The sequence below is a fragment of the Penicillium antarcticum genome (genome assembly GCF_028974205.1).
Source record: "Penicillium antarcticum strain IBT 31339 chromosome Unknown utg000009l_segment0_segment0, whole genome shotgun sequence".
Classification (NCBI taxonomy): domain Eukaryota; kingdom Fungi; phylum Ascomycota; class Eurotiomycetes; order Eurotiales; family Aspergillaceae; genus Penicillium; species Penicillium antarcticum.
The window spans coordinates 2,282,172-2,307,340 of NW_026695307.1; the positions used below are offsets into that span (position 1 = coordinate 2,282,172).

Consider the following 25,169-nt stretch of genomic DNA (forward strand, 5'->3'; position numbering starts at 1 on the left):
TGAGAATGCCATTCTTGGACTTGCGCCCTAAGAAAGAAACGAAAGGACAAAGAGAGTAAAGAAAAAAAAAAGAGCAAAAGGGCTTAGAGTGATGGATAGATGGATGTAGATATCAAGAGATAAGAGATTCGAAAGTCGGGGATTGGAGACATAGTATGCGTAATTCATAGTTCGTAGGAAAATCGAGCATGACATTGCTCAGAGATAAACGGATCAAGTCCATCCATCCCACTAGCGGTCCTGCGCCAGCAGAGTCGAGTAGCGTCTTGCGCCCGACTCGAAAAATGAGTGGTAGGAGAGGTCCTCACATAACAGTGCAACCGCCACCACTTTGAGCTCGGCGACGTCTACCACCAAGAGCAGTGATAGCACCAACGCCGTAATAATCATTCTCATCATCATCGGCATTGTAAAGGCGTTCAGCCTCACGAGCACGGCGCCGACGTCGGCGAGCACCGGCACCAGCAGCGCCGGCTTCCTCCGTGGCCATCATGTAATCAGCCCACTTCCGGTCCAGCCGGGAAGCAGCAGTCAGATCACCACGGAGGACACGCTTCGTGTGTTCATCGACGGTCATCTGCCATCCGTAGAAGCATTTGAGTTGGATGATCTCGTTGGGGGATGTTGATGAAGGGGGAGGGGTGGAGCTTGGGGTAACGAATGTGCTGGTCATGGGGGAAGAGCCTGCGTCTGATGTCTGTGTCACTGTCACAACTGTTGATGTGGGTTTGCGTGACGCGCGGGGGGTATAGGCGTTGCTGGAGAGCACTTCTTTGACGCCTGCCCAGGTGACGTTTGCACAGTCGAAGATCACTAGTCGTAGTCCGACTTCCGGGAGATCGTCGCTGTATCCGCGTTTGCGGATGCGGAAGCTGGCTTCCATTAGGGTTAGATCAGAGACTCTGGTGTTGTCCATCTCGACAGATCGGAGCTTTGGACAGCTCTTCATGACTTGCAGCATGCCCGTATCACTGAGGCTCTCGCAGTAGCTGATGTTCAAATGCTCTAGGTGCTGGGCACATGAGGATTTAGCGAGCTCCACGAGGACACTGTTGGTCAAGTTCTCCAAGTCTTCCATTTCCAGATGGGACAGCTTAGGTGTAGTCTGGATGATGTCGATGATCGAGCTGTCAGTCAACTCAGAGCATTGAGAAACCTGCAATCCCTCCAAATCCGGAACATTGTGAGCTAAACTCTTCAACCCAGCATCAGTTACCTCAGCACATTGATGCAGGTCTAGGTGGCGGAATCGTCGAGGAGGAACAACAGGGCGGTCGGTAAGGAGGTCCATATTGGGATTCTTGCCGTGAACCAGGATCTTCAGACTCTCATCAGTCAGGTCGGTGCGGCTCATGATCAAGCGTTCCAAGGAATTGCGCTCGAACAGAGCCAATGTAAACTTTTCGTTGCTGAAGCCCCGGATCTCGCTAGCTTTGAGATCCTTCAACCGCTCACAAGACTGGACAATCCGAAGAAGACCAGAACTATCAACGTTATTGCACCATGAGACATTCAATGTCTCAAGTTGCGGACAGGACCGCGCAATGACTTTCATAGCCGAGTTTGTAATACTCGACAATCCCGAAACATTGATGTTTTCCAAGCGAGGGTTGCGGAGCAAGAAAGAGTAGATAGACGGCTTGTCGATACGGCAGCCCTCCAACGAAAAGTTGACAACATTCCGGCACAAATCCGATATGCGCTCACCGTCAGAGGACCACTTATCACGCATCTGAATGCAACCTCTCAGATTGAGGTCTCGAACGAACGGACCACCAGAAGTGATAAGTTTCACCAAAACATCACTAGGAATTTTGGAATAGTACTCCGTGGTATCAACCTTAGACCATAGCTGCCCATCATAGCACATCTCATTCCAAGCCTTGGAAACAGCAGAGCAGCGAACAATCTCCTGCGGTGTCAAATGCTGAAAGACCTCCATTTTGAGCTCCCGCGGCATATCACCCCAGAAATCGAATGTCTTCACCGGCTCCTCTGGATCCGGGAAAACGATCTCCTCCATCCTAGTCCCCACCGGTGTACCCGTTCGCGGCGAACCTCGTGAGGCCGGCCTCACATCTGAGGGCAAAGGTACGGTGCGGGGTAAAGGGCTACTGGGCCCATCTGTATCAACAAGACGCGGACGAAGATTCGAGCCCGGGAACTCAGCAGGAGTCGAGTAACCGGGTGTAGCAGGGCGAGGATTGAGACCTCCATAGAGCTGTGAGGAACTCCCATTTGGCAGACAGGGCGAGTATGCGGTGGAAGATAACGAAACACAAGATAGGGAAGCCTTATGCTCTCGCCGGAGACCAGAAGTGGATGTCGAGCGCGCACGTCTTGTCAATGCCGGGCTGGACGACATCCGCTGGAGATTCTGCAGGAACTTCTGGCGACCCTTCAACTTGGGTGCTTGTTCTAATGGGATCTGCCCGCATGCTGTCGGGTTCGCCGAAGAGATTCTCTCGGGCATGATCTCGTCGGATAGCTGAGCGGCCATTTCGATGCGTTTGTTTGAGATGTAGATACGCTTTTCTTGCCCGCCTGTGTTCTCTCACGTCTTCCGGAGGGTGTCGGTGCGATACGGAGTATGGCAGGTTCGACGAAGTCGATTATCGACGGGGGAAGCAATCGGAAGGTATAGAGCGTCGGAGTGCGCGCAGTACTGCACCGTGGTCGCCTAGACCTGCATAGTGAATTTGAAACACGACGATGCCAGATTCCGAGAGCAGTCTGAAAGAGACGCAATAAATAGCAATGCGGTGGGCCGGTGGGGGGAAACCACGTTGACCGTTATTGTTCTCGGGGGTCCACGGCCAACAGAACCGTGGAACAGGCCTTCTTTACGGCACTGGTGCCGAGTTGACGTTTGAACTGTTCAAAGTAGAGCGAAAGAGGAGGCAGAGGGGGTGTAGAGGGGGAAAGGTAAGATAAGAAGAAAAAAAGAAGAGGGAGTGGAATGCACCTGAGCAAGTAGGGAATGCGATACATCGACAAAACTTGGCATACGCCCAGAATCCACACAGCGAATGATGTACTGCCGATGTACCACTTATCAGGCTCCGGCATATCTACTTTCTTTATCACTCTAGCTAGACCTATCGCACATTCTTTCTTCTGTACTTTATCTGTCTCTACGTCTTCTGATCTTCTGATACCTTAGTGGCACAGACCCATCTGAGGTGAGACCCAAAGCCAACCATCGGCTGACGACGCCTACGACAGAAAGAAAATACCGAAATTAAATGCTAACGTGACTCCAAGTCCGAGCCAGGGAAAGTCCGCGGCGAGATTGTTCCTGAGAGGCAGATTCACCTTCTCGCCTCCTTCGCACTCTTTCGCTGGGCGCCACTGCGGGGGATATGGGCCCGAGAGGCGAGTGAGTGTATCCATGTCCAGACCCACTGTCTGTTTCTTTTTCCTGAGCCTTGCAGTGTAACAGATGCCACATGTGCATGGGACTAAGCCATCACCCACTCAACCACTTGGCACAGGTCAAACCTTGAAATTACTGTATAGCGCAATTGATAAGAGCCACTGGACATATATTGTCCCTGTATGCTCAAATGTATGCTCCACCCCTCCACTGCCAAGGAAATGAGCCACTGTCTCGAGTGGCTCCGAGACTTTCTCCCCCGCAATTTCGCCCAGATTTCTCGGTGAAGCCGTTAAGTTATATAGATTGGTCTCTAGGTCATATCGTATGCAAAGGTATAATAGTATGCCACTAATGCAGAACAGGCCCAAGAAAAAGTACGGACATCACGCCATGCTCATGTTCATGTTCCTAGTCCACCCCAGTTGTCCGCTCCACCAATAGATACCCAACCCCCAGCCCGCAAAATCCTGCCATCAAAATGAAATCAACTTTGTGGGGTATCGTGTTTTTTTTTTTTTTTTCAAGAAGTCAAGGGTAAGAAAGAGATCAGGTTTCCACCATCCAGGGATGTTCAAGCACTTCAGTGATAGTGAGGCGGTTGTCGACGTCGCGATCGAGCATTGTCCGGATGAGGTCAATGCATGCTTCCGAGAAAGGAAGAAAGGGGATGCGGAGTGGGTGGTCGAGGATTTCGTCGACGTTGTAAAAGGGATTCTCCTTATAGACAATGGTGTAGAGGAGAATGCCCAGGGCCCATATATCCTGTTCCTTGCCTCGGTACGACCTGCCCTGGAGAACTTCGGGGGCGGCGTAGTCTAGTTCATGCAGTCAGCATCTTACCCCTGCCCAGTCCACAGAATAAAGGCTTACCAATCGTTCCGACAAAGACATCAAACGGTCCGTTCTTAATGTAGGCCGCGCTACCGAAATCAATCAACTTGATCCGTCCTTCGCCATCGAGAACCACATTCTCGTCCTTGATGTCGCGATGGACCACCAACGATTTGGTGTGTAGGTGGTTGATCGCGCTCACAACCTGTTTGAAGATGTTGCGGCACTCTGATTCCTCCATGTTGGCCTTGAGCTCGATATAATCGAAGAGATCCATCCCGGGAAGTCCGTGCGGAGTCATTTCAATATAGTAATTGATATCATCTTCAAAGAAACCTTCCATCTCCACAATATTAGGGTGCTTCAGCCCATCGCGTCGTAGGAAATCCAGAACATGAATCTCCAGAGGAACAGTTCCGAGCTTGCGATCACGAGTCCATGTGTCCACCAAGATTCGTTTCTTGGTGACATACTTGAGGACCATTTTCTTGGCAGGCTGCTTCTTCAGACGTGCCAATTTGACCTGCCCGTAGGCACCCTGTCCCATTTCCTCAAGGATCACGTAGTCACTGATGGATCGTTTCGCTGGAAGCTCGTTCTTCGCGTTGATCTCGGGAACAGGTTGTACAGGGCGGTCGGTAAGAGGTTGTGATGCAGCCTCGCTGAGTTGCTGGCTGAGGGTCGAGGTCGGAGCTTGCACCTCAACTGAGGTACTACGAGTTTCAGGGGTCTGCGTGGGAGAGCTGGACTCTGAGGGCCTATCCGAGCCGGGATCATGGGTTGGAGAAGTCGGCTTGGAGGTGGGTACCGATGATGGTGACAGGCCGGCGGCGGGTCCGGCAGCATGGAGCTGCCTTGAGTAGGTAATCCACAATGCATAAACCAACTCTGTGACTGCAATTGTATCGTCACTATCGTCCGAGTCACTGTTTCGGTCGCTGGCTTTCTCCTTCTCCTTCTCTTTCTCTTTCTCTTTCTCTTTCTCGGCCTTCTCCTTTGAGAAGAAGGTTCCGCTTTTGACCACACGCAACTGGATATCCACAACAATCGTCGAACCGTCTCTGTGCTTAGCGAGAAGACCACTTGGCTCTGTGAATACCGAGGCTGCATTTGCTTTCCCATCGCGAAGGATAGAGAGCGTCCGTGCCCGCCGGAAGCTGTGTTCAGGAATCACAATACCATCAACCAATGGCACATTGTCCTCCTCAGTTAGGACGTCCAGGATCTCGTCGAAATCCGGGACCAAATCAGTAAAGTGGAGTCCTTCCGGTCGCTCTTGACCGAACAAGACAGATGAAAAGACGGAGTTAGAGCTGATAACATTCAATGACGAGGACGACAAGACCATCATTCCAGCGACGTGGGGGAAACTCGAAACTTGGAGAGTTCGATCTCCTCCCTTGCCGACCGCCACAGGGATACAAACGCCAGCCGCGGTGCGCGCGGCAAAGTGTTTCAGCCCCGCGATTTTGGCCACTCCCTTGTCAAAAGAGGTTTGTAGAGAGTCAGCTGGCAAACACGGGAGAAGGTCGGTGATTGGTTGCCCCTTGTGGACAACAGATGAGCCCCAGATTTTGTCAGTGTCACCTTTGACATCCACAACGTTCCATGAATCGTCGCACTGGACAGAGGCAGCGTTCTCTGTAATTTCTTCTAGAACCCAGATCAGGCCACCACGCTTCTCCATCACCCAGACGCTAGCGGAACCCCGCGTCCCGTTTCGTTTTTGGATCGGAACAACATCACCGCACAACAAAACGCCGCGTGACTTAGTGGCCGGGTGGTTTGCATTTCGGGCATTTCTCGTGCTTGAGCCATACCCGTCATCGGTTTGGGCTCTTCGCGACTTTTCCCGTGAAGATGGTTTGCTAAGTAGTTGGGCTGTCACCCCGTTCCCAAGACCTCTAAACTTCGGGTTGACGGCATTGATATTGGCGCGTTCGGGCTGAAGCGGCATACGGGCTGCGGCGTCAGTGCTGGGATCCCGAAGTTTGCTTTCGAGCCAGTCCCTGTGTTCCTTCTGTACGACCTCCAGGATACTGAGACGACGAACTTCAGATTGAAGCACACCGAAAATCAGACAGGAGAGATCATTAGCTGCCAGGATGGTCCATGGTGCTTGGGCTTCAGTTCGAAAGACGGCCTGGGATACGGGAGTCCATTTGCTGCTGTGGGTGTGGAGAGCCGGGAAAGGGAACCCCAATCCAGCGGTGGAGGAACTAAGGGAGGCGAAAGGGTCCGCGGAGGAGGTGTAAGGTTGAGCTAGAGTTTCCATCAGCTTGCTCTTGAGCGAGGCTGAGCAGAGATCCGTGTATGTACGTTTTAAGCTTACGCGCCTGGACGTTGGGGCGGAGGTCAAGTTCCTCCTTTGGTTCGAGATACGATCACTGGGGACAGGACTCAGAAACTGGGAGCTGTCCGATGGATGTGACCCCGCGGCAGATTCCTGTGCCATATCCCGGGTGCTGATTGGAGAAGTAGAAGAGTCGCCGTCCGAAAAGGCCTTCTCAAAGATGTTGTCGCCATTGATATCTGCAGGGCCGGTAATGGGTCCTCGGGCTTGGCTTTGGTGCTCCTGGGTTTCAAGCATATTCGCGCGGGTCAAAAGGTCCATCATACCTTGGATTTCCGTGTCTCCGCTGACATTGGCTTGTGCGTTGGCGATGGCAGGATTGGTGCCAGCCCACCCCATGCGGTCGCGCATGAAATCAATGGATCTTTTGAGGATATTTTGGCGACTGTGAAGGAATTCCTCCGATTGTTGTGCAAAGGAGAAGGAGTGTAACGACTCCAAGGGAAACCGGTGAAGATCCTCCAAATCCGTGAAGCTTTGGGTCGCGGACAAGCGTCCCGGGTTAACTCGAGACGACGAGCGCGAGCGGGGCGACGCAGCGGGGCGTTGAGCCGCCATCGGGGCTAGTGACGACGTAGAGAGGTTTGGGAGGGTCAAGACACGCGAGGGTTGATGCTGGCGTATACGATCCAGTCCAGACGGACCGAGTCCATGCTCGCTTTCAAACAACGGAGATCTGCTGTAATGTCGCAAGGTCAGTGAGGGAGTTGCGGAAGTGGAAGAACTCTTGCCGACCTTGAGATAGGGTCATATCCCGAAGAAACACTATTATCCCTGGAGTTCCTCAGCTCTGTCTGTAAGGAAAGATTTTGGAATCCGGACTCGGACTCGGGCGACTCTGAGAGGGGTCCTAAGGGCGACGAAAGAGGACTGGGCTCGCCTATGACTGATCAGCATTCACGACCAACTCAATCGGCGCGTGCCGAAGTTTCCATTCCACGGGCCCTGGAATGATCTAGTGATCCGGACGGTTGATCTCCGTGGTCAGATGCACCGGAGACGTGACTCGTGTTGAGAGTGAATCCGGTTGGAACACAACCTTAGCGTTTGCTTTCGCCCGGGCGCTCCAGCACATCTGATCTCGATCCGGGAACTGTAGTTTCGCTTGTTTCCTCGATCTCCCCCACTGGTTCCCGAGGCCCATGGAATGTGAAACAGAGGCAAGGTCAACAGCAAAAGCATGTGCAACTGACTTACCATCAGGGATATAAGCAGAACCCATTCTCTTTTTGGTTATTTAATTATTTCTGGCCCCTTTTTAGTAAAAGAGGTCAGGTGGAAAGGAAGGGATGAGGCTCAATCGAGGCGAGCACTCGTGAAAGAGAGGTTATGCGACATGTATAGGTGTGTGGAGTTGTGGACGGTCATTCGCTGCGGCGGTCGAGGGGACAGCTGCCTCGTAAGGACTCAGGCGACATATGTGGCGTCGCGGCTGAGCACGCAAAGAAGAGAAAGTGTAGAAGTAGTAGGGGGGAAAGGAGAAAAGAAAAGCGCAGCGGGGGATTAGTGAGGTGGGGAGCCCAAGGGAAAATGCCAAAGGACTGGGTCCCCTTCCGTGATGTAATGTCGCCTTTGACTTCTATAACTCTGGCTTTCTTTCTTATTAATTCTACTGTAAAAAGTCGGCTGATCGACACCTTTTCTCCCACGTGGCATTATAGCCTTGTTGTGTGTATGTTCTTAGAGATCTATGAAGAATCTTGGTCTATAGAGGTAAGTCAACCCGGGAATAGGACGCCAAAATACCAAGCTACTACTTTGATACCTAAGAACACATGTGCACATGGCAGAAAATAGCAATCATGACATCAAAGTCCTATAGATCTAAGGAGAGTTAAGCAATAAACTCTTCTAAATACTTTTAGTGTGACACTCGTGGGTACTAATTATATCTTAAAGTTCCAGTGCGTGGAGCGAGATCATGAAAGTTCGGAATCAAGTTGGCTTCATACATATAAGTTGAGCTGTGGAATTGGAGATTTGAAATGGATCTTTTGCTAGAGGCCGATGGTCGTTGTTTTCCACCGTATAGACGCTCAGGCAAAGGTTACCCCGCTTCAAAGAGGTGCCAGCCTGTTTCCAAGTATCTATCTCTAAAGTTGTTCTGCAGACGATGATGCAAAGTGGCTTGCGATAGATCCGAGCGCCTGATGTGGGACCATGCTTGACTCCTTTAGGTGTCCGAGTCCTATTGTGAAATAACTATGTAGCCTGGGCGATAACAAGTGGGCCCCATGGGTTCCCATATATCACCGGATAGTGTACGCAACCAGTGATAGAGGCCATAATCGAGGCGATCATAATGGCCCATCCCCTGACAGGGGATCCCGAGAGCCCCGAAGGCTGTGTAGTGCCAATTCACCATGTTCGGCATTCGTCCCTGAAATTTCATCTCCGCCAGATCCGAACAAGGTGCTGGGTCTGCGGGCTTGGGCTTGGTCCTGCTGCCGTGTCTGCTCCGGCGGCGGCGACGTGGAGCTAACGAACCCCGATAGGTTCCGGCCGCCATCAAGCATCCATGAGAACCCTGCATCTGTCAGGGACGGGCGCACATTTGATCGCGAGGCTGTTGCCCGCACGCCTTCAGCTTGCTTGTCAGTGTTCATCCGATTTGTCGTGACGCGAACAGGCTTAGAGGTTCCACTTTCGGCAGTCGGCCCGGTCGTATTCGTGTAAGCGGAAGTTGGCGTTCGCGATGGACCCTCGATTTGGAGATCGCGCTTTCTTTCGCTAATTGTTGGACTGCTCGTCTTTTGAAGCCCAATCTGGCTGATTGCTTTACCGTCTACGCGAGGCGGATGCTCGGTGGACTCTACCGGGACAGATGGATCTTGGAGGCAAACCTGGACGCTCACGGCTTGGGCCAGAGCTTGCTTCAGGCAATCGTTTGTTCCGGGATCGATGTCTTTGACATTGGCCAGCTGTGAGTGAAGATCACTGAGTGCATTGCGTAAAGTAGTTGCCAAAATTTTATTCCTCTCTTCGAGAATATCAATCTTCGATTCCAGCGCAGCCGTGGCCGCGGATATTGTGAGGGCCGTTGGTTGAGCCTCAGAACCTGACCCGGCTGTACCGGGTCTTGAAGAGGGGGCGCGCAAATTTGGCTCGTAATGCATTGTCTGCATATTTTTCCTCGCTTCAGTCACGGCACCTCGAACGGCCTTGGCCACACCCCAAGCCTCTGTCCGGCGTTGGATGCCCTGTGAAACATCCTGCAAAATTGATTCAAGACTTTTAATGTTGTTTCGTGCGGGGGAATGAGCCGGTGAGCTGCTTTCACTGCGTCTCTTGAAGTCTTCCCATAGGAAGGCCTTTCTTCGTGTGTTAGATTGGCTGCGACCCTTCGGTTCGGGTGGTCTACCCGAGTACTTCGAAATGATAAAGTTGCCCCGCTCGGCGGTAGGGTTCTGCTCCAAGTACAACGCGTCGTGCACAAAGGTCTGGGGTTCATGTGGCTGAGGTGAAGGATAGCGGAGTAATAATGTCAACGCAGTCGAGTAGTCTGCCTCGAGCACTAGATCGCAAATGTTAGCTTGATCGGGTAACAACGAGTGACTGCGGGTCTACCAACATTGCCAGCGGATTCTAAGAAGCATAGATATGCATGTGAAATCAACGAGATCAGACCGTAGTCCATGAGCAAACAGGAGATCCCACATCAGCAGGACATCATCGAAGGGAAATTCACGTCCAAACAGGAGACGCATCCAGCGGCTTTGCACAGGGTCAGCATGTAGATCACACATTTCAAGGCACTGCAACCTACGTCAAAAAAATTTGTGGTAGAACATCGACTGCTTCGAGATGTTCCGCGAGTTCGTGATCAATGATCATCAATGCCTCTTTGTGAAGATATTGGCACCGATCGACTATTGGAATCACCTCCGCCTGGCCATTTGCAGATCGTGTCTCACTATGTTCGTAGTAGATACGCGCTGTCTGCATAACAGAAAGGAACAGCGTAAAGGAATCGTGCTCCACGAATTGAGGGTCAAGAAGCTGAAGCATCAATTCCTCGTTCTTATCATTGGTCGAACCAGATTTTCCAGGTTGTAGCTTCACTGAGTCTCGGTCTACTGCCCAAAGTATTGGTGCAAGCAGCTCATGCATTCCTTGTCTATACCCCACGTCCGGATTGAGCTTGGAGTAGACAAATAGGGCATCGGTCAACTTGGACTTCGTAGCAGGCTCTTGGAAAAAAAAGTTCTCTTGCAAACATCGGTCAACGTCTTGTAGGATTTCGGCGCGCAGTGTCTCATCGTTTCGGAGCGTTTGCCAAGGAGACTGAACATTCCAAAGATTGATCAGATAAGACACTAATTGGTACAATCAGAACGAAGCAGAGCAAAGCATACCTCTGCATCATCCGCCAGCGGATCAACGCTCGAATCTATGTCGTCCGGGTGCTCTATGTATTTCAAAAAGTGGTCTCGGAGTGCGCGATAGGCGTCGCGGGATTCGTCGAGCTTGGCCGCCCATTCATTTTGATCCAGGCCGTCGAAAAGCAGGAATGCCTATATTCTAATGAGAATTTGTATCCAATCTCAGTCATTTCGAGTCACAGAACCTTCCAACAAACCGATCTCAGCCCATCGTTGCATAGGTTACCCTGTTCGGATCGCAAGGTCGCTCGTAGGTCGGAGGGCGTGTCATTGTCGGAGAACAGGATGTCCCATCTCTTTCTGCGAAGGTCAGTAATAATATACTCATAGCAAAAGCAGTGGTTCATACCGTGTCTCCTCAATGGTTCGCATTGCCGAAGTTGTTGACAAGAGAAGATGAGGGGGGCCGATAAGTAGACCGCCTTATCGTCATTGCGACATTACCCTCCGAGCTTCACTGGGGTTTCAGCCGGAGGATTTTACATAGCATTTAGGAAACGTGAAAGGATATCTCGGTTGACGTCGATATAAGATCCGTCAATTTGCACGTGCAGAACCAGCCCGCATTTCAAATGTCACCTTTCGCCGCTTCATGACACCACGTCCGATATGTCTGCCGATCTACTAGCAGAATTTGGCCAGGCCCCTGCTCCAGCCAGTGGTTCTTCTGGCCAGCAGAACAAACAGAGTTCATTCTTGGATGACTTGAACCAAGAGAATATCGATTTCTTCGGAGCACCGGCAAGTGCTTCGCAGCACAGAGCTGCGGATCCTATCCCGAAGGCAGCTGGGAACCATCCCGCAGGTCAAACCCCCTGGGGATCCCATTCTCAACCGCAATTTGATTTACCACTGCATCAAAACAGTGATTTATTGTTCGATGCAGCATTCGATGCTCCAGCAAGTGATGCGGATGACGACTGGGGTGAATTTGAGGGACCAGAGTCTACTTCCCAGCAGGTTCCGAGGCCAACAGCTCCATCCCAACCATCATCAGTAGCTACATTTCCAAGATCACAAGCTTCATGGCCTCAGCGAGACGCTTTCGGGGCATCAATATGCGACACCGCACCAACGCTGAACCAGGAAACAAAAACTCCTCGAAAGAAGCAACCTTCTCAACCTAATGATCAGACGCAATCGACATGGGATGATGACTCGTTTGGTGACTGGGGTGAGTTCGCCGACGCACCCGCTAGCAAGCCTCCGCCAAAGGTCTCTGTAAAAAAGGCAAAACCACCTGTCAAATCTAGCAAACTCCCGGCATCAACCTGGGATGAGGACGCCTTTGATAGTTGGGGTGATTTCACGGATGGACCCAGTGCACCACCAGCTCCCGAATCGAATACTCCTTCGTCAACAGTCACGAGTCCAGCTCCCCGAAGCTTCTTTTCTGGAAGCTCGGCATCGTCACCGACCGTTCGCCCAACAAATATTCCACCGCCATCTGTACTTCTCGAATTGTTCTTAGATGTGTTTGAAGATCTACACAAGGAGGCTACACAGGTCAAAGCTCAACTACGATCATCGCCTTCAGGCACAACCAACCTTTCCGCGACTGCATCAAATATCCACAATGCGCTTGAATCAGCTGCCCGCGTGATTGCAGGGCGAACTCTCCGCTGGAAACGGGACACAATTCTCAGCCAGAGTATGCGAATCGGCCCTGCTCGTTCCGGGAAAGCAGGTGGCATGAAACTCAACAGCGTGAACAAACATGAGAACATCAAAGAAGAACAAGATGCTGTCAATGTCCTTAGTCTTTGGCGAGAACGGGCGGCGGTCTTCAGTGCTGTTCTACAAGCCGCAGGCCACCGACCGATTCCCGCGGTCCCGGACTCCAGTGCGCTCAAAGTCATTGTGGCTCGGTCGGACCAAGGAGCGTTGAAAGCTTCCCATTCCTGTGCACTATGTGCGCTCAAAAGAGACGAGCGAGTATTACGGGTGGATGAATTGGATGTACAAGATAGTTTTGGCGAGTGGTGGACAGAACATTGGGGTCACACCCATTGCCGACAGTTCTGGGAGACAAATGTCCATCTCCTCGGGCAACGATAATGATTGTAGAGAAATACTGAACATGACCAAATGTTAACTGATAACCGGAAGGGCGCCCGACATCGGTGACTTCTCCACTCGCGTTCGATAAGAAGTTCCTCTTTGCCACTTTGTGATTCGTTTGGTAGGCCGCCCCAATCATAGTTCCACTTCCTTGTTCACCCCCGCATTCTGACCATGTCAACCCTTGTATCTCATCAACTTCACGACAATAGATACACATGGCGGGAGATGGAAGAGTCGCAAAGCGATCCTCAAATGCGTTAGTGAAACCAGTTCAGCGAGCTTCCGGTCGCTAATTTGGTCAGTTGTGTGCGGTGTCGGAGACAAAAGATCAAATGCTCCGGATCGCTGCCCTGCGACGGGTGCAGCAAGCGCAAGCTATCATGTATCTTCAATGACCGAGATCAGAAGATCCTGGTCACAAAAGGGTATGTCTAATGCAAAGTCTGCAAGTTCAACGGCTAATGATCGATGTAGGTACATCATGGAGCTGCAGCAGAGGATTGCGCTTATAGAGCAATCGGAAAAGGGCCAACGAAGTCCTTTCAGTTCCAACTTTGATACACAGACCAATGGTCAGTGCGGCTATGTGATGCGTGAGCGAAATGACCTCGGCTGATTGATTATAGATGCAAAGGATCACGAAGAGGCATCACTGGATAGGATCACTCCCGAGGATCATGATGAGTCTCGAGACTACGAAGATGCAGATTCTAGCTTGACAAACCCACTTTCAAGCGGCCCTCCTGCCTTTATGTCTGCGGCGAATGGCCGAACATGTACGTTTTGTCTTATAATTTTGCGAGGCAAAATTCTGACCCCACTAGTCTATCTTGGAACATCGTCAAATTGGTCATTTACTCGGCGCATTCTTAGCCTGGCGCATCAACATGCCTATCAGGAAGCACTGTCACCAGAAGCATTACTGTTTGACGAAATGACTTATGAACTCCCATGGGACGGGTTACGAACAACCCCAGGCCCAGATGTTCCTATTGTTCCTACTCGCGACCACACCATGTATCTGATCAACGCTGTGAAATTCCGCTGTGGGCAATTGTATCATCTTTTTGAAGAAGGTGATTTTATGACCTCGCTTGAGGAATTCTACTCAGGGGATGGTCCCAACATGACCAATAGCCTATGGTACATCCATTTCCTCGTGATCTTGGCTTTTGGAAAAGGATTTGTTCAACCCAAGGCCCAAGGTAAGAAGCCGCCTGGCGTTGGCTACTTTGTCAAAGCTTTGCAGCTTCTCCCTGATCCCGGTGCTCTATACCGTGATCCTATGGTGGCAACAGAAATCCTCTGTTGTATCGCGTTATATTCCCAGTGCATCGATTGCAGAACATCGGCGCACAACTATGTAAGACCTCCGGCAAGAGAGATTGTTGTATCCCGTGGCTAACTAAATTTCTAGATTGGTCAAGCTATGCGAATGGCCATGGCACAGGGAATGCACACTAGAATGCCAGTCGAAGATCTGGGTCATGACACGGTTCAGAGATGTGGCAAGATCTGGTGGACAGTGTACATTCTAGATAGGGAAATGACCTCTCTTATGGGTCTACCTCAGTCTATCAATGATCGCTACGTGCAAACCCAGCTTCCTACATTCTCAGACCAAGCAGAGACCGTGTCGCTTGGTATGCATATCAAATTGTCTCAGATTATCGCTGAGGTCAACAGTAGTAAGATTCACCGGCCCCTCTTACTAAGGATATAATCTAACTCTTTAACAGAAGTATATGCTATTGACGGCCGCATCAATCGAACATTCCTACTCAGCACTAAAGCCGCCTTAGCGAATATCGCCAGCCTTGCTGATGAACTCCGCGAAGCAGTACCGTTACATTTGGACCGAGAAGTTAGCGGTGTTTCCCGAACTTCGGCCTCTTTACACCTTCTATATCATCAGGTATGTACCTCTCTCAGAACGACAATACGGCCGCTGACCTTTGTCAAGTGTATTATCCTCGCGACCCGACCTCTATTATTCTGCTTCCTCAAAATACAATTCGAGTCACCAGAATCCTGTCTAGCCTCCTTGAACGCATCCCGCAATGTTCAGAACTTGATGCAAATGTGTCTTGAATCTGCTCAGCACATCATCAGTATCCTCCACAGTCTACAAATCCAGGGTCTTCTAGGTACGCAAATCTTCCAGACATCCTCCCAAACACATTGAGACTAACTTCCTGGTTCAGAAACCTTCCTTCCCTTCGACCTCGAATCCCTTTTTGTATCAACTGTGATTCTTCTATTAGGTCCGACAATCGACCCCCGCTCACTAGACAGTCATCCCAGCTGGCTGGAAAAGGCCTACGCAATCTTCGACGAAATGATCGGAGACGGAAACCAAGTTGCCAGTTTCCGACGGACAGAGCTTCAAAGACTGGACGAGACTTTGAGTTGCATCTCTCGGGGTCAATCTCGACCTTTGACGGTGCCTAACTTCTTCCACCAGAATGATGTTCTTCCCAATCCGCTTTCTCCGTCTTCAACATCCATTCCGGGATCAATGCCACCGCCTACTCAATACAATGCTCTTCTCAGGCAGGATCCTGTGTTGGATGGAGAGTGTGATTTCGGGACGATGTTAACTTCGGCTGAAATCATGGCTGTTGCAGATTCTATTGAATCGTTTGATACCGAGTGGGTGTCGAATGCCATGGTTGAGCATAGTATTTGGTAGATTGTCGTTGTCATGTGTAACGAATGTGATGGACTCCGATGTACTTGGCGCCCAATGTATTGCTATTTCATTGAACAGATTCCTATAATATCAAGAATTGAATGAAAAAGAACCAAAAGGCTTGTAAATCAAAAAGTTCTAGCAAAGCTATCTAAAGCTTAGACGATCTACCCGGGCGAATCTCAGCAAGCTCCTTCGACTCCCCAATTCTCCAACTCACATCACCGCCCCAATTCCCTTTCTCGCCAGCAGGCTTAGGCTGCTTCCACTTCCACCTCTTAATGTGCTGCTGTCCAGCACCCAACAACCCCCTAACCCAAGACCCAAAGATAGGGAACATCTTAAACCCATGCCCAGAATCACCCGAAAGAACAACCACCGAATCCGAAGTCTCGGGCAAATAATCAATAATAAAGTCCGAATCATCAGTATCAGCAAACCAACAAAGCGACCGCTTAACCAGCGGCCGATCCTTCAGCGCCGGGAGCGTATGAGCAAGCAACTTCCTCATCTGCTTCTCATCATGCTCCGGAATGAACGCACTCTCCTCCAACGACGAAGGCATATGCGAAACTCCACTCTTGGCGTCTGTATTAATATACCCACCTCCCATAGGACAAATCTTCAAGAGGTTCGTCTCGGGATCAGGCTCGAAGAGGAAGCCAAGGTCGCGAGCGTAGGTTACAGGGATATTGCGCAACATGGATGTCTCCTCATCTGTCAGGTGGACATGTGCAACAGACCACGATTTGGCAACAACGTTCGTTCCAAGCTCTGGAACAAGGCGTCCGACAGCACCGCCTGCTGCAACAATTACCAGCGACGACGGGTGGAATTTGCCGTCTTTTGTGCGGATGCCTGAGCTCTTGCGGCCCTTCAGCGTGGACACGTAGACGATCTCGTCTACTGCGCCGCGTTCGCCAAGGTAGAAGCGGACCCCGGCTGCTTGGGCTGCGCGGTATACGGCTGCCAAGGCGTTGCCTGAGTGCGCGTATCCGTCGAAGCGGTTGAGATAGCCGTTCCAGCCGGTCAATGGGCCGTTGAGCTGCCAGCATGCTTCGCGGATGTCTTTGTCGCCTTTGAGTGGGACGACGTGCGGCTTGATCTGGGCATTTCCTTCTGCTGCACCGCGGAAACGGTTCAGAGTCTCGATGGCTTTTTGGGGCGCGTCACCGGATACGCAGTGGAGGAAGCCGGTTTGGTGGAAGTAAGGGGCGAAGAGGGGAGTTTTCCACGCAGCAATCGCTTTCTATAATACATAATCAAGACACTGGTTAGTATATGTTCGCGGAGAATATAGAGTATGCAAGTATGGACGGAGTATAAAACGAACAATTGTCAGATCGGTATAGAAGGGATCCTCATACTCCGCGCGAACAATCTTGTTCAGATCATTGGCAGCTGAGGACCGAGGAGGAATATGATCGTCTTTCTCGTAGACTGACACGTTTGTGTAGCCATCGCGAGTCAGATGTAGAGCGGTTGAGAGGCCGAAGGCTCCTCCGCCAACGATGATGACCGGCTCAGATTTGGAAACTCCCATGTTGATTTAGATGCTATTGCAACGATGGGTAAACAGCCAGGTTTGTCTGCAGTTATAAGTATCTATATTTATCGTGTGTTGGCCTATACGGTAGGCTGGCCGAACTATCTACAAAGTGCGGGGAGTGCGGAGAGGTGGCCGTCGGGAGGTCTTCCGGTGTGGATTTTTTTGATAAGCTTCAATGTCGGGTTTCGATAAGGGCAGTTTGACTCCTCAGTCTAGCACAAGTCATCTGGTTCTCATGGTCTGACTTGGTGGGGTTGACTGGTGAGCTATCTTTCGGCTAGCCTTGCGGTCTGGCGGTCCTAGTTCGGTGCCGGAGTAATCTTGTATTGTTGGTATAGAGACATGTGTACCATTATTTATTTATCTCCTCTTTTGTCGTACTAATCAGGGAGAGTAGCATAATCAATAAGGTTAGCAGTGCGCGCGGATGCAACATCTATAAATTGGCTGAGAAGTCGAAGTCAGGATATCGGATACTTCCGTACTTAACTTAGACCATCCACAAGCATTGTTGGGACGAAACGATTCCAATGCTTATCGACACGAGAATGTCTTTTTTTACCATACCCGTCTCCAATTAAGGCCTTGGCCATATAACGCAGCAATAGTATAACGTTACCTTTTTACCAGGCATAATCTGACAAGTAGTCCAACGCACATCTTAGCAGTCGAAGCCACTAACAAGCAAAGACTAATCTCTTTCAATTTGACAATAATGATAGGTGTAGACATAACAAGCGCATGATTAAATTGTGAGAGTACATATTTTACTAAATCGTCTACAGAACTGTTCATAATGCATTCTAGCCCCTCAGTTGTTGCTGGGATACATGAATCCCTCCTGAGGGAAGAACTCCTCCTTAATCAAACGGGGGCTGACGAAGCGGCGGAGGGGATCAGCACTACCAGCCTTGTCGTTGGTTCCACTGGCGCGGGCACCACCAAAGGATTGCTGGCCAATAAGCGCCGCAGTGGTCTTGCAGTCTACAAGAATAGAATGATTAGCTTTGGTCATGTTTTCTTTGAAAATGGTGAAGCTTACTGATATAGAAGTTTCCAGCAGAGTAACGGAGAGCATCCTCAGCCTGGCGGATGGCAACGCGGTCCTTGGCAAAGACAGCACCGGTCAGGGCGAGGCCACCTCCGTTGCGGTCAACATCCTTCAGGGTCTGGGCCCATTCAGCGTCCTTGTAGACGTAGACGGTGAGGACAGGACCGAAGATTTCCTCGTTGAAGAGACGGTGGTCGGGAGAATCAGCCTGGTAGACAGTAGGGTGGATGTAGTAGCCAACGGAACCATCATAGGTGCCTCCGGCAATCAGCTTGAGCGAGGGGTCCTTGTTGCTGGCATCAATGATACCCTTGATCTTCTCGAAAGAAGCACGGTGGATCACGGGACCCATGAAGGCAGACAGGTCCTTGTCGGGGTTTCCAATAGTAATTTCCTTGACACCAGCCTTCAGAGCAGTGAGGAACTCCTCAGCCCGAGACTCGGGAATATAGACACGGGATGTAGCAGAGCACTTCTGGCCCTGGTATTCGAAGGAGCCACGAATGGTGTGGTTAACGGCACTGGGGATATCGGCCGTGGGGTGAACAAGGTGGAAGTTCTTCCCGCTAGTCTCGGCAACCATGCGAGGGAACTCACGGTAGGACTTCTGGGCAACACCCTGTCCGATCCGACCGTACAGAGAGCGGAAGACATCTGAAGATCCAATGAAGTTCAGACCGGCAAAGTCACGGTGCTCAAGCACAGTGTCGGTGATGGCCTCTGGGTCTCCAGTGACGAACTGGATAACGTTGGGAGGAAGACCGGCTTCCAGGAGAATCTTGTAGACCAAGTAGCTGGCGTAGACGTTGGATGGCGAGGGCTTCCACAGAACGACATTACCCATCAATGCAGGTCCGCAAATCAGGTTTCCGCCGATGGCTGTGAAGTTGAAGGGGGAGACGGCGTAGACGAAGCCCTCCAGGGGACGGTACTCCACGCGACTGCATCAAGTCAGTGAAAAGTTCCTCGTATCTATACAAGGATTTGTACAAGCTCACCTCCACATGCCGTCAGTGCCACGAGTGGGCTGCTTCTCTAAAATCTCGCCGGCCCAGTTGCAGTTCAAGCGGAAGAAGTCCGCCAATTCAGCAGCGGCATCAATCTCTCCCTGCCAGATGTTCTTGCCCTGGCCAAGCATAGTGGCCGCAATAAGCTCATATCGGTACTTGGTGCAAACCAACTCAGCAGCCTTGAGGAAGATCGAGGCACGGTCAACGAATGGAGTGTCCTGCCAGCTCTGCTTGGCTTCCAGGGCCTTGCTGATAGCTTCGTTTGTTTGTTCTTTGGTGGCGAGGGGGTAGTTTGTGAAAGGAGTTCCGTGTTCTGCGGGCAATGGCTGATCCCAAGACTGAGAGCTGGCTTGGAACTTTCCATCGTAGAAGAGCTCACTCCGCACGGGCATCTGAGAGCGAAGCTGCTTCAAAGCCTCCTCAACCTTTGCGCGCTCTGGGGATCCTGTCCTGTATTCAGGCTATACTATGATCAGCTTGGAGTTGTCTTCATAGTTGATGTTCACTTACGTTGGGCTCGTTCCTGGCATCAGGCAGGCGGAAGGGCATGGTGGTTTTAGCACGTGTCTGCATAGATAGCCCCGGAACAGAGCGCAGACGAAGGCCAGACGGCCGTGTGGCGCGCAATCTCATGAGGGAAGCCGTAGACATGGCGAATATGTTGTATGATTGAGTCAACAGCAAAGTGAACTTGAAAAATCATGAAATCGAGACGAGCTCATGAATTTAAAGGTCGACCAACCCCTCATGAAAATATCGGGGGCTTGGCCGTTACCCCACAACTGGTATTTCAGTCCGAGCGAGCGATGATGCTCCGGTTAAGCTAAAATGCACAGTTGTGACTGGAAGTACGCGACGTCGGAAGGGTTGCCGGTCCCCCATATCGGAGTGGGTTGAATAGTCATTATCAGCATGTTTCCAGGTAGATAAGCAAGAGAGAGTAACTAGGTAACCCAAACCACTATGGAAATTCAATCACATCAGGTTCGTTGGAGTAGCACACATCTGGGCCAACTGGTGGGCGATTTGGCTGCGGCTACAGTCTCTGCGACCCTCGTGACACCCGCAGTAGCACTTATCGACCGGCAAGTCTCAACTCCAAGCGCGCTGGTAATTTCTAACACGCGCCTAGATCAATTGTCGAGCAGTCTGCATTCAAGCAGCCGATTCTTCAGGGTCTCCGCCGACATGCGATTGCAGCGCTCAAACAACCACACCTGTTCGTTTTCCAGCGCCCATTTGGCTATATCTGGGCTCTCTACGCGGCCACTTACTCGGTCGCCAACGTGACCGATACAGTCAGTCGCAAGCTGGAGATAAGTGCAGCGGGGACAATAACGTTTGCCACGACGATGCTGGCAAACGTGCCGTTAGCGCTGTGGAAGGACATCCGATTTGCGCAGATCTATGGCTTCGGCAAGACTCCCGATGCCAAGACTGGCAATCCTACGCCCCTCCGACAGAACAAGTCCATCGCTCGGGCAGCCGCTGCTATCTTTCTGGTGCGCGATGGTGTCACTATCTTTGGGTCGTTTACGCTGGCACCGTGGCTCTCGGCTGCGATCCCTGATAACCTGGCGGCGCATCCTCATGCTAAGCCAGTTATCACCCAATTGACTGTGCCTGTGTTGACACAGTTAGTGGCTACTCCATTGCATTTGCTTGCGTTGGATATGTATACGAGGCAGTATCATGTGCCCTTTGTGGAAAGAGTCAAGCAGTCACAGCAGTATCTTGCCTCGTCCACTTTCACGCGCTGCGTTCGTATTATTCCAGCATTTGGAGTCGGATGTTTGACGAATATAGAGTTACGAGCTGCTTTTCACGAGAAATTGACATGACCAAATGACATACCTTCTACCATTTCTTTCTTTGGTATAACATATAACAAGCCACAGGGCCAAAGAAGGCAAATTTATAGTCTATCGGCCTCCGTTATCCAACATCATTCATGATAGTCATGTCATCTCCTGTTCATGCTCGCTCAATCTGTGCATCCCCAACACCACCCTTCCCAGTGTCATCAGGATAAGCCAACAACTCCGACTGGAAGGGCATCTCCTGTGCAATTCTCACAGTATCGAAGATAGACTTCGACTGGACAAAGATCTCGTCAATCTCTTCTAATGTGCGTCCCTTAGTCTCAGGGCAGAAGAGATAGAAGCTGACACAAGCGAAAGCACTGATGCATGCATAAATAATATAGTACCGCCAATGAATAGTGGCAAATCCAACAGGACTCACTTCCGCAAGGACAAAATTGAACAGCCAGTTTGCAGCAGCCGACATAGCTGTGACCTTAGCACGGGTGCGTAGAGGTGCAATCTCAGCAGCGTACATGAATGGGACAAGGAATAGTCCAATGGGGAAGCAGAATAATGCAATAAAGTAGAATAGGAGGGATGCACTCGCAGCGGCGTGGTTGCTCAGATCGCTTGATAGTCCGGCCAGACAGGCCTGGGCAACTGTCATACCGGCTGCGGCTGCGATAAACAGTGGACGACGTCCAACTCGGTCAATGAGTAGGACGGCCAGACCAGCCGCCACGAACTGCCAGATCTGGAGACACCCGGTGATAATTCGAGCGATGGTGCCCGAATATCCCAAATCATTCTCGAAAATAGTATCGGAGTAGAAAGTAATGATGTTGACACCGGTCATCTGCGCCAGGATGTTCACACCCACAGCAATAACCGTCCTGTGTAGATGGCCATTTTCCGTAAGTGCGAACGGCGAGGAGGAGCCCGTTGACTCGTTATTCTCATCCATAACAAGCGACTGCCGGATAATCTCCAACTCTTGCAAGACATGTTCGGAATCAACCGAGACGTCTTCCATGCGGGCTAGCACTTCAGCTGCCTCGTCCATTCTTCCAGCGCGCGCAAGCCAGCGTGGGGACTCTGGTAGAAGCAGGATGCATGCCACGACTATGATAGCAAACAGACCCTGGAAGGCGATGGGGAAACGCCAGCTGACAGAGTTGTCGCTCACATAGTAGAGTCCGAATTCTAGCCATGTTGCGAGGACAATACCACCGATTGCGAACCATCCTTCAAGCAAGACCATCCTACCACGGGCTTCTGCGACAGATGATTCGGAGACATACATTGGGATGGTAGCTGTGAATCCGCCTACTCCGAGGCCTATATGTTCCCTTTTAGTTAGGTCATGGTGATCGAGTAATGATGGGATGAAGCATTACCAGTAATAACTCTACCAGCAATGAGCTGACCGAGTGAGAACGGAGTTGACTGGATAATTATACCGACTATAGCGATGCAACCAGCCAGAAAGATGGTCTTGCGGCGACCGAGCCTGTCGCCCAGAAAGGCACAGGAACCGGCGCCCAGTGCACATCCAACTTCATAGATTGCGACCGTGGTGCCTCTCATGGTCAGCAAGACTGTCGTTTGCAACAAAGACTTGCATACCTTGAATAGTAGAGTTGTGTGAATTTTGACTTCCCGTAGTATGGACAGTGTCGATCTGAGGGAATACAGCAATGAATGAACCAAGCGTCAACAGCCCATTGCAAACTGCCTGATCGTAGCCCTGGAGTACGAAACCAACGGCACCAATGAGACCGATGACGAGGCTCAAAGACTTGCCTCTTAGCTTGCTTGCCATGACAATTCGATGGATAGACCTCTACCAAGAAAGATGCACGGGTTTGGGCCAAAGAGTTGAAAAGCTTCAATTCTCCCACGAACACGCGCAAGGGGCGGAGCAGGTAATAAACTGCAAGCACAATGTAACGTTGAGACGCCCCCACCCCCAAAGCGAGGGGCCCCAGACTTGTAGATGAATGAACTAAACGTAACTAAACTATGGCTGGGGAAAGACAAGCTTACCAAGCTTCGGACAACCGCCGACTGGCCCAATCATTTTTGTGTATTGAGATTGAGAGTGGATCTTTGACCTTGGGGCTTACCGTGGCACAGACCCGAATGCCGACCGGACCAGCTATCTCCGCATCAAGCCCGCCCACAATATCTACACGATTACTTTCGGGGTCGGCAATTGGCTGTGCGATTCGGAATACTTGCCCACTTGACCTCATTGCTATCCCACGGTTACTGAATGAAATCCACTTCCCCTCATGTGTGTTCCTACGGTGCAGTTTCATAGCCGAAGTTTTGCCATGCCCCTCCATACCGCAAATTCCCTTATCTTCGGGATTATTTTTGGGCTTTCCATGATTATCTCCGAGTCGATTACTGTTGGTTGGTGCTTTATACCTCATATATATATTCGGACCGACTTGGTTGACGCACAGCCCTTTGGGTGCCGCCAGGCGTCTTCTTCAACATGAGCATTGTCGTTTGTCCCCCACTCTGGCTGTCTATGAGATCGGTGGTTAAATATGCCATATTTTTCATACAACAGGTTTCAGTCGCCACCAATGCACCCTTCGTTGATAAGCTGTACATCTAAGACCTGCACATTCTTGACCTCCCTAGCATGATCACGTCATTGTGGTCGTGATTCTTCTCTTTTGGTTACTTTTTATCTACATGGAACAAAAAAATACCATTTTCACTCGATTTATCAACCTAATCCTAAGACAATTCTCAATTATTAGGTCGCCTCCGGGGTTCCGATCGCACGTGGTGCATAGTCTTACGTGTACCGCTCACTGACTCAGGGCGAGTCATATGCATGTTTGTTTCCAACAAATGCACATGATTAACTTGTTGCGCCGCTATCTACCCTCACAATATGACGCCAGGATGTTCCGTCGAATCAAGATCATGATATGAGCTGCGCTGAGTTACGAAGCTCTTTATTGTGTCTCCGGAATTCCCAAGGTATCTCTCCATCCCCTGATCAGGAGAACTATGTTTGATTTTTCTTGCTATTCTTATCTGGGTGCCCAAGGGGGGCATTTGTCAGGCCGACTAACACGGCTTCTTCATTATCGAGTGCCCGCTACACATAATCTGGCAAATGACGCTCCATATAAAAGGACAATGTGTACACTATGTCATCATATCCTTCATTTGGTGCAGCGTCAACATCTTGCTCATCTTGGTCTATTTCATGCTTGTACTCGTCACGCACTCATTTACATGGATCTTGATGCTGGTTGATAGACAAGTACCAACAGCGTAGAAGTTTGTTTTGGAAAGTGTCCACTCTATCTTGGTTTCGAGATATTCACAGTTAGACAAATGATCATCACTACAACCTAAGACGAGAGTTCAGTGTGAGTTGCTGTTATATAGCAACAAAATTTCTTGTTCGCCGATACGGTTGGCCAGACAATACGATCTGTCCACAGTGAGACACTTCCGAAATTTGCTCCTGCCTTCATTCCGTTCAACCCAATGTCAGGACTTTCTTTCTTTCAAACCAGGTTGGATTCTGCATTAGCGTACCTTAAGGTGTCGTGTTTGATAGGTCCACCCAAGAACTCATGAGGTTCAACTATCCCCAAATCTTGCTGGTTGGAGATACATAGCGGTTTCAAGCAAAGGTCGTTTGGTTTGTCAATAGTATTGGCCTCGTCAGGTGGTTACCTGTTTTTCAAGTTGACAGTGTTGACAGGAAGTATGGCAGATGTTGGTTTCGAAGAAGAGGCCCTTGTATTCTGAATCATTTGGTCTCTTAATCAATCATTGGGACCGAAGGTTGGTCGGTTGAACCTACAAGCAAGGCTGCCTTATACTCGGAAGATCACTGTGGACCCTGGTGGATCTCCTTTGTTCTGGGTGTCTCATGGAGCTTTTCAACACCGAGCCTAGTCTTATTTCCTACAGCGGGTGTATATGTATACGCTAAGAGCCAATCCACAATATTGCCAGCATTAACACTCTTGTAACTTGCGGTAAAGTCTATTGAATGCTTGAAGCGCTATT

The 25,169-nt window shown here is 50.5% G+C and overlaps 9 protein-coding genes across 9 annotated transcripts; 3 read left to right on the top strand and 6 right to left on the bottom strand.

Moving 5' to 3' along the window:
• Positions 1-304: 304 nt before the first annotated feature.
• Positions 305-2,500, bottom strand: N7508_009223 (F-box domain protein; the record flags this gene model as incomplete). Its single annotated transcript, XM_058467286.1, has 1 exon — positions 305-2,500. The coding sequence occupies one exon, from the start codon at positions 2,498-2,500 to the stop codon at positions 305-307; it is 2,196 nt and encodes a 731-aa protein (XP_058315132.1).
• A 1,425-nt stretch (positions 2,501-3,925) lies between these two features.
• Positions 3,926-7,441, bottom strand: N7508_009224 (serine/threonine-protein kinase; the record flags this gene model as incomplete). Its single annotated transcript, XM_058467287.1, has 3 exons — positions 3,926-4,194; positions 4,250-7,242; positions 7,299-7,441. Coding segments are annotated over 3 exons (3,405 nt in total), but the record flags the coding sequence as incomplete, so codon positions are not given.
• A 1,419-nt stretch (positions 7,442-8,860) lies between these two features.
• Positions 8,861-11,317, bottom strand: N7508_009225 (GTPase-activating protein GYP6; the record flags this gene model as incomplete). The annotated part of the gene is made up of 6 exons (XM_058467288.1): positions 8,861-10,077; positions 10,135-10,277; positions 10,330-10,847; positions 10,919-11,077; positions 11,143-11,245; positions 11,295-11,317. 6 exons carry the CDS (start codon positions 11,315-11,317, stop codon positions 8,861-8,863), a joined length of 2,163 nt encoding a protein of 720 aa, XP_058315134.1.
• A 237-nt stretch (positions 11,318-11,554) lies between these two features.
• On the top strand, positions 11,555-13,003 carry N7508_009226 (uncharacterized protein; the record flags this gene model as incomplete). Its single annotated transcript, XM_058467289.1, has 1 exon — positions 11,555-13,003. The coding sequence occupies one exon, from the start codon at positions 11,555-11,557 to the stop codon at positions 13,001-13,003; it is 1,449 nt and encodes a 482-aa protein (XP_058315135.1).
• A 221-nt stretch (positions 13,004-13,224) lies between these two features.
• Positions 13,225-15,701, top strand: N7508_009227 (uncharacterized protein; the record flags this gene model as incomplete). Its single annotated transcript, XM_058467290.1, has 9 exons — positions 13,225-13,265; positions 13,312-13,434; positions 13,484-13,581; positions 13,636-13,785; positions 13,834-14,372; positions 14,427-14,697; positions 14,749-14,924; positions 14,973-15,156; positions 15,214-15,701. 9 exons carry the CDS (start codon positions 13,225-13,227, stop codon positions 15,699-15,701), a joined length of 2,070 nt encoding a protein of 689 aa, XP_058315136.1.
• A 151-nt stretch (positions 15,702-15,852) lies between these two features.
• On the bottom strand, positions 15,853-17,244 carry N7508_009228 (NAD(P)/FAD-dependent oxidoreductase; the record flags this gene model as incomplete). The annotated part of the gene is made up of 2 exons (XM_058467291.1): positions 15,853-16,950; positions 17,035-17,244. 2 exons carry the CDS (start codon positions 17,242-17,244, stop codon positions 15,853-15,855), a joined length of 1,308 nt encoding a protein of 435 aa, XP_058315137.1.
• Positions 17,245-18,061: 817 nt separating this feature from the next.
• Positions 18,062-19,962, bottom strand: N7508_009229 (uncharacterized protein; the record flags this gene model as incomplete). The annotated part of the gene is made up of 4 exons (XM_058467292.1): positions 18,062-18,234; positions 18,293-19,242; positions 19,300-19,772; positions 19,822-19,962. The coding sequence occupies 4 exons, from the start codon at positions 19,960-19,962 to the stop codon at positions 18,062-18,064; spliced, it is 1,737 nt and encodes a 578-aa protein (XP_058315138.1).
• Positions 19,963-20,274: 312 nt separating this feature from the next.
• On the top strand, positions 20,275-21,152 carry N7508_009230 (uncharacterized protein; the record flags this gene model as incomplete). The annotated part of the gene is made up of 2 exons (XM_058467293.1): positions 20,275-20,421; positions 20,460-21,152. The coding sequence occupies 2 exons, from the start codon at positions 20,275-20,277 to the stop codon at positions 21,150-21,152; spliced, it is 840 nt and encodes a 279-aa protein (XP_058315139.1).
• A 133-nt stretch (positions 21,153-21,285) lies between these two features.
• Positions 21,286-22,938, bottom strand: N7508_009231 (sugar porter family MFS transporter; the record flags this gene model as incomplete). Its single annotated transcript, XM_058467294.1, has 3 exons — positions 21,286-22,454; positions 22,514-22,696; positions 22,743-22,938. 3 exons carry the CDS (start codon positions 22,936-22,938, stop codon positions 21,286-21,288), a joined length of 1,548 nt encoding a protein of 515 aa, XP_058315140.1.
• Between the last annotated feature and the right edge of the window lie 2,231 nt (positions 22,939-25,169).